General features: G+C 44.4%; 1 protein-coding gene across 1 annotated transcript in view; it reads left to right on the plus strand.

Annotated features, from left to right (window-relative positions):
* Positions 1 to 13,568, plus strand: part of USH2A (usherin) — a 534,168-nt gene that overhangs the window by 103,878 nt on the left and 416,722 nt on the right. Inside the window, exon 14 of the mRNA XM_036277426.1 lies at positions 5,758 to 5,921. Within this exon, the coding sequence (XP_036133319.1) occupies positions 5,758 to 5,921 (164 nt within the window). The remainder of the gene's footprint in view (positions 1 to 5,757; positions 5,922 to 13,568) is intronic.

The raw sequence follows: 13,568 nt of genomic DNA on the forward strand, positions 1-13,568 counted from the left end.
CTCTTCATTAGTTCAGAAAATAAATTGACTTTCTCGTCTGCTTTTTCCATGCAGATTTTCAGGGGGTCTTATTTAATGCCTCCACGAAGTTTACCCCTATCCCTTCCCCTTCTTCATGTTCTCTTTCATGTGGACGGCTATGTTTCCTATATTTTACTCTTGGCTATTTTTTTAACCTTTTTTCATACTCTCAAGGGCCACATAAACAAGAAAGTATAGGCCCTTCGGCTCCGCCCCTGAACGTCTCAACAACAAAAATGTGCCAACACAGCAAGGACGAGCTGGAAGACAGGCGCCCGTGTCTGCCCCAGCAGCCCTGCTCCAGAGGTGCCCTGTCTGTCGGGGGGCAGGGGGGCGTGCACTCCAGAAGGCCGATCTGAGTGCAAAGATCACTCCATTTACCTCTGACACATAAGCGAACACGATTTGATCAGGATCGAAAACAATGAGGCAAAAAAATAAAAAAGTCTGTCCCCTGCACAATCAACGAAGCAAAGAAAAGTATATTGTATTTGTCTACACCAAAAACAACGAGACAAAAACAGGCCACCTTCCCATCGTCTCAGTGGTGGTTATTACCCGAATACGACAGTGCTGTCCCGGGCGCTGGCCCCAAGTTCACCTGTGACCAGGTTCCTCCTTCCCACAGCCCCTAGGACTGTTTTCCCTGAAGAACCACCACATATCGCGACCCCCAAAGGTTTCCTCCCTACTGACTTCTGTCTATATTCATTAGTTGTAGTTTGTCTTTTCTATTTTTATTTAATTTTTTTTTTAATTTTGTTTTTTATTGACTTTAGAGAGAGAGGAAAAGAGAGAGGGAGATAAAAGCATTGATGAGCGAGAATATTGATTAGCCGCCTCCTGCATGCCTCCCACTGTGGGGATTTGTCCTACAACCTGGGCATGTGCCCCGACCGGGAATTGAACCGGTGACTTCTTGGTGCATGGGTTGACGCTCAACCAATGAGCCACACCGGCCGGGCTATCTAGCTATTTATATCTATCTATCTATCTATCTATCTATCTATCTATCTATCTATCTATCTATCTATCTATCATCTATATCTATCTATCTATCTATCTATCTATCTATCTATCTATCTATCTATCTATATTTTCAAGCTTCCAATGGCCAGATATATGCCTGTAATTTTGAACGATTTTCCTCGAGTACTGGGGAGCTGGTCTAGGCTGGCTTAGACCTCTGAAACGTGCGATAAACTAACATTTCTCTGTGACCAGCTTATTTTGTTTTACTGCAAACTTTCTCCATTTGAACACTGAGTGCTGGATTGGGTCCGGTTGTTTTTTCCTATGCGTATTTCCAACGGATGCCCATTGGGCTTTTCTCGGAGGAGCCGATCAGTGACTTCACGTGGAAGCAGATAACTTTTGAGTGAATGTATTTCCTCTCGTGGTGTGATCGTGGGACAGTTGGGGGGAGGGTGCCTCACAGATTCATGCTCCTCAAGGACTCCGGGACAGCATGCTGTGATGTAGGTGACAGGGTACATGGGCCCACATGGGAGGAAGCCCTGGCTGGTGGCGGCAGAGTCCCCAGAGAGACAGCAGAGGCATGCAAGGACACTTGAGGCCTCGGCTTGGAACGGCCGCAGGGTTGTTTTTGCCTTATGCTTCGGGCCAAAGCAAGTCATGGGCCACGTGTGAATGGCGTTAGGCTCACACAGAGAGGGTCTCTCAGCCCCAAATTCCTCTCCTAGAATTCCGATCCCAGTTGCAAGAGTATCTGGATGCCGTCAGTAGCCTGAGACTGCACCTCCACTGGAGAAATAGATCTTACCCAGGGGAAAAGCAAGGTCCTCTAGGGGGCGCTCTGGCACTCACGATACCTCTACAAGAGGACTCAGCTGAGAATTCCTCTGGCCTTTGAGAGTCAGAGAAGACAGCCAGCCCTTAAAGAAAAGCGCCCCCTTCCTTGGAAGAGAGGTTGGCCACGGGGACAGACATGTCAATCAAAAAAGGCTCAAAACAGCTACATTTTCCTTTATTCAACAAACTGTATTGAACGCTTGCTGTGTGCTAGTCCTTGGGCTGCGATGGAAGAAAAGTCTTTGCCCAGTTTCTCCAATGTGCTTTGGTTCTCTTCATGAATGATCCTTAATAATTCTTGTCGAGGATTTCTCGGTAATTTGAGGTCTCTTCTTCCTCTGTCCTTTGTGTTGAATGGTGTCCCTATCATCTATCCATCAGCAAATTAGAAAACTGGGAGTAACCCTAGGCCCTCCTTTGCTTCTCTTGTTAGTTTGTCCACCTCATCCTACTGATCTGACTCACTACATATTTCACAGATCGAACCCCTTCCTTCCCAGCGCCCCTCACCACTGTCATGATCCTCCCGAAGTTAGCAAGGTCTAACCTCTCCTCACCTTCCCGGCTTCATCTGTCACCACCCACTCCCTATTCCGAGCTCGTATCCCCAAATCTTGAACTTCTTACAGTTTGATGCTCTCTCCTGCTGTTCTTTTCTAGTTTCTCCCTCCCCAGTTTGCCTGGTTTATTCATATTTCAATATTCAGCGCAAACATCTCCAAGATTCCTTCTTAATACTCCATTCCCTGTTCCCCTGCCCCCGGACCAGATAGGTGCCCCTTTCCAGTGCCATCTGAGAGACTACAGACATCTTTATTAATACTCTTTCTATTTTTTTTTTATTTTTTTATTTCTCACTAGACTGTACACTCCTTGAGGACAGGGACAACCCTGTCTTATTCATAGTTGTGTCTCCAGTGTTACTCCAACCCCAGCACATAATTGGCCCTCAACAAGTGTTTTTACATCATTCGATACATGGAGCTCATTTTGGTGGTGTCCCTGAGTTGAGGCCCCAGACAAGAGAGGCATCCAAAGAACCATGCCCATAAAGTGATCTATGTCCTGGCAAGTATCCCTGGACCTCCTAAAGCAGCTCTTCGTCGGTGATGAAGCTCCCGCCGGTGAAATGCATTATTGGAACACATTCCCTCCATTAATAGTGAGGCTTCTGCAATGGTAAGAAGCCGATGACTCTTCCCCTTACTGTTTGTGCAACGGGAAGACGCACCCTGGGAAGTAAAATAGATGAGATTTGTGATTTAAGAGACAGAGGCCAATTAACTTCGTTCCCATTATGTCCAGTAAACACCGGGGCCCGAGCAGGACGATCATAGCAGAGATGAGCGGAACTTTCCTCTTGTTTTGTTTACCATAATGAACTGGTCAATAAACATCACAAATTGTTTATCTATATAAATCTTGACAGATTACTCTTTATGAAATCCATTTAGCAAGTGAGGTTTTCCCATAAGGATGAAAAATGAAGATTTTAAACAGATTGTGTGAGAGCCCTGGCTATACCAGGAGAGTCAATGCAATAAAGGTTTCTTTATATTAATATTACAGAAACCATTTATCCTGACAAGATCAATATCACAATTCATCTCAGTTTGCTGTTTCTCTTTCGGAGCTTAAAATGTCTTTTCCTTTATTATGTATAATTCTGTTTTAATAAACGTGAAATCTATTTCATTTAGGAGGTGTCTTGAGGAGCGGCAACTTATAACATCAAACTTGTAGCTTATTTGCTAAGGAGTCGCGAAAACGTTTAAAATTATGTTTGAGCGGGTGAGAAATTTACAGGAATCATTTTCCTTAAGCCTTAATTACCAAATTATCCCCAGTGTCCTTTGGGCTAGAAATCAACTCTAATATTCAGAACGTCTCCCGTGAACTTGGTTCAGATAAAATTCCCTCTTACTGAAGTCAAGCAATTATAACAAGTCAGATAAGTTAGATATAACATTGGCTTGGAGAAGAGACTATAAAATCGGGAAGAGTCCCATTTAATTACTCAAAACACTGCGTCCTTTCTGAAGAAGCGGTTTATTTATTCCATTTAGATTCCAAACGGCGTGCCCCGTGGATATTGGTGGAGCTGACTTAGAGTTAAGCGTGTAGCTGGCAGAAAATAGGGTGGCACCAAGGAAGGAATTATTCTGTACATTGGAAGCTGTTCCTCTAAATGTACTGTATAGAAAACGGGTGTGATTGTCTCATGAGTGAATGATAATAAAAACTGAACTACTCAAGAGATACTTATTCACGAGCAGTGTGGTGATAAATACAGACGTTGGGAGAAGCGTGCCTCTCATTGTGTATTCTTACCAATGTGACATAAAAAGCCTACAAACAATATACTAAGTAACAGCGTATAATGATAGGAAGGGCAGACGCAATATTTTGTTGCTTCTATAATCCCAGTTTCATTTGAATGCATAATTTTCTAATACTTGAGCAGCCTAAACAAAACATCTATTGCAAATCGAGTTCTGACGCAAGGTCTGGACATAAAGAACTTGCTAGAGTTGTTTGTAGGAGAAAAATGTCCTTTTACCACGACATAAAAAGGGCAAACTACAGTAGAGCAGTTTTCAAGAGGAACTGTCTGTGCCTTATTGATTCCCTAGGTGATATTAGTCCATAAAACAAATTTGCAGCTTATTTAGCAGCCTTTGCTTTTATCAGCCTTTTTAAGGGTGTTGAATGATTACCCAAGAGATCACACCATCGAGTTGCAGTGGGTAAAGTAACTCTATCCATCCAGTCTCTTGACTAGAAAATATAGGCGAATCCATACTGTTGTTATCAAATGTATTGGATGGAAGGTCCCTGTTAAATGTGGGTGGTCTATTGATAAGTAATGTTTTTCTTCTCTGGTACTTTCTGGCACCACATTGCTCATACTTGTCAATGACGTTGTCACAGGTGAAGAGTTTGAAGACATGGGTTTCAGGTTCTATTGTGGCAGAAAACCACAACAGTGATTTTTATAAGCAACTTTGGCTCCAAGAAACTTATACTTAGCATCTTTTTTTTCTTTGTTTTTCTGTTAATCCTCACCTGAGGATATTTTTCCATTTTAGATCGAATGGAAGGGAGGGACGGAGGGGGAGAGAGAGAAACATCGATGTGAGAGAGACACGCAGATTGGTTTCTCCCACTGTGCCCTTGACGGAAATCGCACCCTCCACCCTCTGGTTCAGGGCCCAGATCTCTAACCGCTGAGCCCAACTGGCCAGGGCTAATTAGCATCTTTTCATAGCTCAGAATAATACTCTGTTCTCCAACCATTCTGGAGAAGTGAGTTTAGTGCACAAAATAGAAAAGAAAATATAACATTCATTAGGGCGTCATCTATATTGGCACCTGTCTTCCCCAAACTGTTTTTCTTAGGGACATTTAGTCTTCCTAAAATCAAATGTGGAATTTTAAGTTTCAGGGAAAACAATGATAATCACATTCAGTCTACTATTTCACAACTTATTAGACACTTGAAAATTTGGGGGGTATCTTGTTTTCATTTTTAGCTGTCAGGAAAACTGCTTCAGTGAGAGAGCAAAATTGACAGTATTCTTAATGGAACAACTGGATTCAAAATAATCCATAACATGTCTTGCGGCATGTAAAAAAGCAAAACAAAAAAACAAAAACAAAAACAAAAAAACGCTTCCTATTGCCATTAATTAGTTTAAAAGAGAAGGCTTCACAGAGGTTTTATCCTAATCAGCATTTTGATCAAGTTGTGGTTTTTTTTTTCTGTTTTATTTCATATTGGTTTGTTTCACTCCAGACTCTTTGCAGCTTATTGGCCAACGCAGACCATGTTACTCCACAATGGTACCAATAGACGCGTGAGACTTACCCCGTGACTCATTAATCAAAACGTCCGTCTTGATGGTTTATTTCTCTTGTTTTCAGATGTCAGCCTTGTGGTTGTCACCTCTCCGGAGCCTTGAATGAAAGCTGTCACATGGTCACGGGCCAGTGTTTCTGTAAACAATTTGTCACTGGCTCCAAGTGTGATGCGTGTGTCCCCGGTGCGAGCCACTTGGACGTCCACAATCTGCTGGGCTGCAGCAGAAGTAAGTGACCTCGGGCCGGGCGCCGGTGTCTGCAGAAACTTCCCCTGGGGGCGGGTCCGTGCTTCCTCTCTCCACCAAGAACCCAGCAGAAAGGCTTGCTGCGAGGGGGGGATTTAAGTGAGAAATGAGAGAAAAAAAATTACACCCAATGAAACTTGCATTCTTTTTCTTTAAGTCATGTGATTATATTAGTACAGTGATACCTCGGTTCTCGAACATAATTCGTTCCAGGAGGACGGTCGAGAACCAAATTGTTCGAGAACCGAAGCAATGAAACCCAATAGGAAATAATGGAAACTGGATTAATTCGTTCCAAGCCCCAGAAAATGCCTATTTACTGGCCTAATTTGTATATAATATGTAGAAAAACATAAGTCTCAACAAGAAATAAAAGTGTACAGTATGTCTAAGGGTTAAATTCAGTGTAAAGCGTGACTCTCTCCACAAAGCGTGACTCTCTCTCTGCACTCACACTGATGACGCGAGCAAGGCGCGCTGGGCCGAATGAACGCCATTCGGCTCAACTCGGCTCATCTCGGAAGTTCGAGTTCCAAATATTTGTTCGGATTCCGAGACAAAAGTTTCTCGAATCTCCTGGTCGAATACCGATTTGGTCGAAAACCGAGGCATTCGAGAACCGAGGTATCACGTAGTTGGTAACGTATGACGGTTTGTTGAAATAGTATCACTCAGAAGGTAACCAAAGTCCTAGTTTTCCCCGAATGAAGGGCATTCCTGGTTAAGCCCAATGATGGGTCAACCCTCCATACGACAACATTCCCAGGCAATTTTCTATAACCAATGGAAGGTTTGTACTTTCGTAAGAATTGTATGTCCTTGTATCCCACAAACTTTATGGGCACTCTGCTACGATTAGTCGTTTATTGACATTGTGGCGATGATCATGCCGTTGTTTATCACAGCGTATTACTAACTCCCGTATTTGATAATTCTTTTCTTTCTATTTTCACGTGCACTCATTGTTTAGACATCTCTCTCATTTCTAGTTTTAACTCTGGGAAGCCAAAGTTATATAAGACAACAGAAAAGTATCTGTTGACTTTTCAACACCATTTTTCGGTTTCTTGAAATGATTCCACACACTTACCTGTGTTCCTCCAACATCATAAGCTATCGATCAATTCTGTATATTCCTTCAAGGCCATGTACCCTTGCCTTTTTCAGGGTTCCCAAGAAAGGCCCGCAGGAGACAGATGGTAAGGGGCCCTCTCACATGCTGTGCAATGTGTGTCCTGGCCATGAGTCACAGTGCCAGGAAATGCCAACAGTCCAAACCAGTCACAATGAACAAGCAGGTCTGGGCGGTGTGATCTACGTTTCAGGGAGGGAGACATAAGTAAGAGGATATCGGGGTCCATGGAAGCTACTGGATTTTGAGAGAGTAAAAAGCAGGGTATAGCTAATGATGAAGACATATTCAGATTTTGTACCTGTGTAGTTTATCTTCAGTATCCTGTGTTTTATCGGTACCTCTGGATTTTGGCATAAGTACAACCCTGTAGATCAGGGGTTCTCAACCTTCCTGATGCCCGACCCTTTGATACAGGTCCTCATATTGTGTGTGGGCGCATCTGCATGTGGGCGGACCCGCCTGGAGACAGTTGAGAACCGCTGCTGTAGATCTTATGCCACTCTTGAGAAAAGACCATCATAAGCGCCTGTGCAGAAATAGAGTCTAAATACAAATCTGGCTTTCATTGAACATTTAATTAATATTTGTTATGCATCGATCAGCTATAGAATTGATTGATCTGCATGCAACATAAGTTTCAGTGCCTTGCCCTGGGTGTCAGGCTTACACACAACAAACCCTATCTTAGTGATTTTTGATGGGTCCCGCCATGGATTTTGTGTGAAAATATCGGCAACAGTTGCAGTGCTGCCCAGTCTGGTTTCTGAGACACTGTCTAGGAACTACCCCTGAGGCAAACTGGGTGGTCTGGTCTCTGGGGACCTGGACTGTTTTCTTAGTGGTCATGGATACTTTATGTTACGCCTTTACTTCTCTGCACTCAACATCCTTGGTCCTTTCTAACACTTCCAATTTAGAATAATTAGAAAAAAAAACTTTCATATTTCAAATTATTCTTCCCTGGACATAGTCATTGTGATTTTCCTCTTTAAAATGGTGCTCTTGGCCGGCCAGAGTGTCTCAGTGGCCAGAGTGGCTCAGTGGTTGAGCGTCGACCCCTGCACCAGGAGGTCGCCAGTTCAATTCCCGGTCAGGGCACATGCCCAGGTTGTGGGCTCGATCCCCATTCAGGGACGTGCAGGAGGTGGCCGATCGATGTTCTCTCTCATCGATGTTTCTATCTCTCTCTCCCTCTCCTTCCTCTCTCTCTCAAATCAATAAAGAAAAAGAAAAAATGGTGATCTGTAGTATTGAACATCCTCCTTCAACTCTCTGTGGTTGTTGCTGCTGCTGTCTTAGGTTTGTGTTTAGGAAAACTTACCAAACACGGTGCAAAGTTGGAAGCTCGGGATCAGCAGAGGTAATTTGTGGAAAAGGAAATCAGACAGAATACTTGCCCTCAGAGGGGCTCGACCTATTGAAAGTGGGGCTCAAGGAAGCGCTAACTGGGGGGGCACCTGTGAAGGGAGCTACTTTCTTCCCTGCTCCTCCTGCATCTTCACAGGGGCCTTGCTCTTGATCCCAGCAGCTGCGGCCCCCCCCGCAGCTGCACACAGACGTGATGCTACTGGAAGGAGGGTGGTGCTCTCTCTTGTCAAAACAGTGAACTGCCGCGGAGCTCAGGTTTGTCTGCATCCAAGACGTCACGATGCTTGCCTTGAGAACTCGAATGCTTCTGGGGTCTTTCTATGCAGTGTGGGGACCATTTGGGTACCATGGGATTCTAACTATGATCTTCTCTCTGTCCTTAGAGACCACTGACAATAGTTCAGCAGCAGCAACTGTGATTTTGTTTATTGTTTAATGCTGGGGGTTTGGGGGAAGAATCTTAAGATACCCTTTTCAGAGTGCAGGAGAGTTGAGTTGATTTCCAAGAGAGTAGGCAGGTCCTCGCTGATGGTGTGCTTGCTTGTTGTAGGAGTCACTTCCTGACTATCCATATTTGCTTCATGCTTTTCAGATGACAGTCATTCTCCTTGGTGGGGCAGATGCAAACAGCTGTTTCATAGTTCTGCATTCTGCATTCGGCATTCTTTCCTAGCAAATGATACTCTCGTTTGCTTCAAACTTCTGGTTATAAAGTTAACATATATATATTTATATTTATATATTATATATAATTTCATTATATATAGGTTAATTATATATATTGCATTTATTTATAATTTAATTATATATAACATTTATGTTGTTACTAGTTATTGATTATTTGTGTTTAAGGCTTCTTGATATCACTCTACTCCTGACTCACTTTTATGTTTTTCCTTGCTTATCTAGCCATCATTTTATCATTCACATTTTTTCTATATTCCTGCTTATCAAAGAAGCTATTCTAGCTCTCCTTTTCAAAAAAGAAATATTTTTATTATGGTAAAATAGACATATAACAGAATTGACCATCGTAACCAGTTTTTTGATTTTTTGTTGAATGTATTCAGGTGACATTGGTTAATAAAAGTATATAGGTGTCAGGTGTACTATTCTGCAATACATCATTTGTATATCATATTGTGTGTTCTCCACCCCAAGTCAAAGCTCCTTCCATCACCATTTATTCCCCATTTACCCTCTTCACCTCCCTCCACCCCCTTTCCCTCTGGTGATAACCATACCGGTGTCTATGTCTGTGAGGTATTTGTGTTGTTATTTTTATTTGTTTTCTCTTACTCCCTTCACCTCTTTCCCCAAGCCCCACAACCCTCCTCCATCTGACATTGTAGTGATATTAAATTCATTCATAACATTGTACAACCTTCACTATTATCCATCTCCATACCTCTTTCTTCTAGTGAAATGGAAACCCTCCACCCGTTCAGTGTCAACACCCCATTTCTCCCACCCTCTGGCAACCACAGTTTCACCTTCTACCCTTTCCCTGTCTTTCTTCTCCTTTTGGGGGTCCCATTACACATACGTTGGTGTAGGGTACACCTGCCATTTTCTCATAGGTCCCCAAGGCTCTATTCCTTTTGGGTCGATCTTCCCCCCCTTCCGTTCCTCTGGATAAATCCGATTGCTCTATCTTTAAGCTCTAGCTCTGCCTTTATCTAAAGTTACTGTTTTTTGCTACACTCAAGAGTCTGTTTGTGTCGATTACCTCATTTATGAGCATGGTTCACAGTTTCTTTGCGTGTGTTGTAATTTTACACGGAAAACACTTACGTTGTTAGGTTTGCTTCTTTTTGGACAATTTGCATAGACTTCGATGGTGGAAAATGTTCTCCACTGTAGTGTTTTGCTGCTGAGGCCTCTAAAATCAGAATTTTGTTTTAATTGTTACTCATAGCCTGGCTTCCTAGGGCCTCATTCCTGTGTCTGAATCAGCCAATGATATGGGCAAAATGTTTATGCTCAGGTACTTTCCTACCAAACAGCTTCTGCCCATCAATGTGTGTGGGTTGGGAGTGTTTGCAGAGTTATAGCTGGTTCTCAGCCCTCTCTCGGCCTTCTCTTCTTGCTGGGTGTTCGTGGTTCTTCCGCCTACACGTGTAGGTCCCCAGCTGGCCAGCACCATGGAGAGCTTATCTTTGGCTGTTCGTGGCTTTCTCTTCCCAGAATCTCCTGGTTTATTCTCTGGTTAGTTCGCCACTTACCCTGGCTGGGAGCACACCCTCTCTGCAGCAGATCCGTGGGTTTTCCTCACTGTTCCCCATGCCTTTGTCACTGTAGATGGCAAGGCTATGAGTTCTTGTCCCCAGTGCGGTACCGACCGTGCGGTACCGACGCGGCTGATGTTGACGGCCAGCCCCTCTGGTCAAACCAACACGCTTGACTGTAGAACAGAAGCCACGGACTCTGGCCCTACACGCAAAGCTCTACCAGTGTGTTAAGAGCACATAGTGCCCCCTTGATTGTCCACTTGTGCTTGAGTTACAGCTCCAGGAAGTAGTTATTTCGATGATTTCTCTGGTCTTACATCACTAAACTCTTCATGCTGGTTTAACTAGAAGCACCCCTATCCCCTCCCCTATTTTTCTTTCTAAATATCTCGTCAGTTTCCAGCGATTCTTTTATTTTTTCGTCTCCTCTGTGGAAGACACTGTTATGTTGCTCTCAGTACCCATCGTCCACTCCTTCTGTGTTAATAGAACGTAGGGCAGGGGCCATGCCATGTGTCCTGTGGGTAGCTACTGCCCTGAAGTTCATCTCCCAGCTGACCCGGGGTGCGCAGCAGTGTGGGCGGGCGGTGCCGTCGTGGGCACAGGGCATGCCACCCATCCCTCTCCTTCCATTTCCTGCTGAATTTGGAAGCGGACTTAGAGGTCATCCTCCTGGGCCTCTGTAGACAAAGATGACCTTCCAGGGATGTCTCAGCCTTTGCTGAGACAGAGACACACACATGTACACACATCCCTGGTGCACTCCTCAGATCCCCGAGAGGTGGACATCCTCCTCCTCTCACTATACACGGGGGCAGTTCGGGGAGTCCAATAGAAATCTGACTACAGACACGCGATACCCAAGTGCCCACGGCGAGATCGGATCGCACAGCTCCTAGGCAGATGGATGCAGTCACAGGATTATGCTTGCCTTCCCGAAATGTGAGCCTGGCCTACGCAAAGGCCACTCCTGGCCATTTTGGTGAATGAATCTGTGATGGTTTTCTCGGAATCTGCTTCTAGCACATAAAGGACGAGCTTTGGTTATCTCATGCCCAGGATTTCATCTCTATCCTCAGTCACATTAGACCCTGAGAGCTTCAGGGCCAGGAACACCCTCATGTAAATGTCTAACAGGCGCTGCTCATTTCTCCCGTGAGCCCGGACCAGACCGTGGAGAGATGGTCAGAACATGTAATCTGTTGGGCAGAGCCTGCGTGTGTATCTGTGTGCGTGTGTTTGTTGCCGAGGAAATCTTCATGTAGTGTGCATCATTTTCAACACCCTTTGACATAGACGGAAACGTCTCTCTCTCTTTCAGTCACCCTAATAGTATTCTTCTGCCTTCGAAAATGGTCTGAAGGTCAGTTCTGATTGCTTTAACCCTGAAATCTGTTGAGTCCCTGATAACATGCAGAGTTTTAGATGTAGTTATTAATAATCACTAAAAAAAAAATAAAATAGATTGCCATGCCTGGCGAGACTCTTCGAGAGTGCTGTAAACGAGACAGTTTATGATCTTTGTGGTTCCACCAAGAACAACAGGGTTTAGAGCCCTAGATTAAAATTCGCTGCAAGATCAAAGACACAGGCAGTGTTCAACCAATCAAAGTGACCATATAAATATGGCAAATGCAGGCATTCGAACATATAAAGTGTTTGGAAATCATCCTCTTTTTGTGTGTCCTTTTGAGACCGTTCCTACGCTTGTCCTGTATCTAACTAGGCATATGGACCATTAGAGCTTGAACACAACCGTGCAAATTCCAAAGGAGGAAAAAAGATTTAAAGGGGAAGAGTGAGAATGTTTTTCTGTAACACAAAGGCATCGTTAGTATCTACCACAGGGTGAGGGACATTGTCTTCAGGCATAAGGTGTGGAATTTTATGTATTTAAGCTTTAATGCTTGCTTAAAATGTTATTATGAGATTATATCGTGTTTCTAAAATGGAGTGTATCACTCATGCATACGAATGAATTGGTAGCAACACTGAGTTGAGAGTCTTTACCTGGTGTGCAGAACTGCGCGTTATCACACCTTACTCTCCCAGGACTGCGTGTGGTGAGCATCTGCAGGTCCTTCTGAGCTGCCTTTGGTGTAGCTCCTGACAGGACCCTGCCAGTCATGTGGGGGGCTGTTGGAAAGGGTCAGAAGATTTAACACCCAGCTTTCTGGCGCAGTGTGGAAGGGGCCTTGAGCTGGTGCATCACCATAGGAGTGTCCCCGGGCCCTGCCAAGTGATCACACAGACATTTTTGTCCCATTGGGATGCTGAGCCCCATCAAGCTGGACCCAGTGTGCCGGGAAAGGTAGCCTAGTGGCATGACTGCTCATCTTTAGGAAGACCTGCTGACAGAGCTGGTCTTTGACTGGCCTCTGGGAACTTGGACTTCACGAGAGTCCCCGCCACCCCCTAAACTGAAAAGCGTGGCTCATTGTGCCTTCAATTGTATTTAACCGAACGGTATTTGTTTAACACGTGCTTCCTTCCTGGGGGTTGGGGGTTTGGGGTCTTTCTACAAGAACAGTGCCCAATCCAAACCCTGGGCACTGAGTCTCGAATGAAGTCCCCTGGTTGGAATCACCTGGCGGGTGTTCACAACACATTGCTGGGGGAATTGAGCACATCCTGGGTGACTGGACGTGGCCGGTTTCCCTGGGACTCACCCGGGTGCCTTTTCCTTTGTTGACTGTACTTTGTATCCTTTCCCTTTGTTGACTGTACTTTGTATCCTTTCCCTTTGTTGACTGTACTTTGTATCCTTTGGCCGGAATCAGTATCAACCAGGAGTAGGGCTGTATGATGAGTCGGGTCTGTGGGTTCAGATCCCTGGAGGTGGTGCTGAGAACCCTGACTAAATTGTAAAGAGCTCAGCTGCTCCATTTCTTTGGA

This window comes from Molossus molossus, unplaced genomic scaffold, assembly GCF_014108415.1.
Source record: "Molossus molossus isolate mMolMol1 unplaced genomic scaffold, mMolMol1.p scaffold_m16_p_23, whole genome shotgun sequence".
Taxonomy (NCBI): domain Eukaryota; kingdom Metazoa; phylum Chordata; class Mammalia; order Chiroptera; family Molossidae; genus Molossus; species Molossus molossus.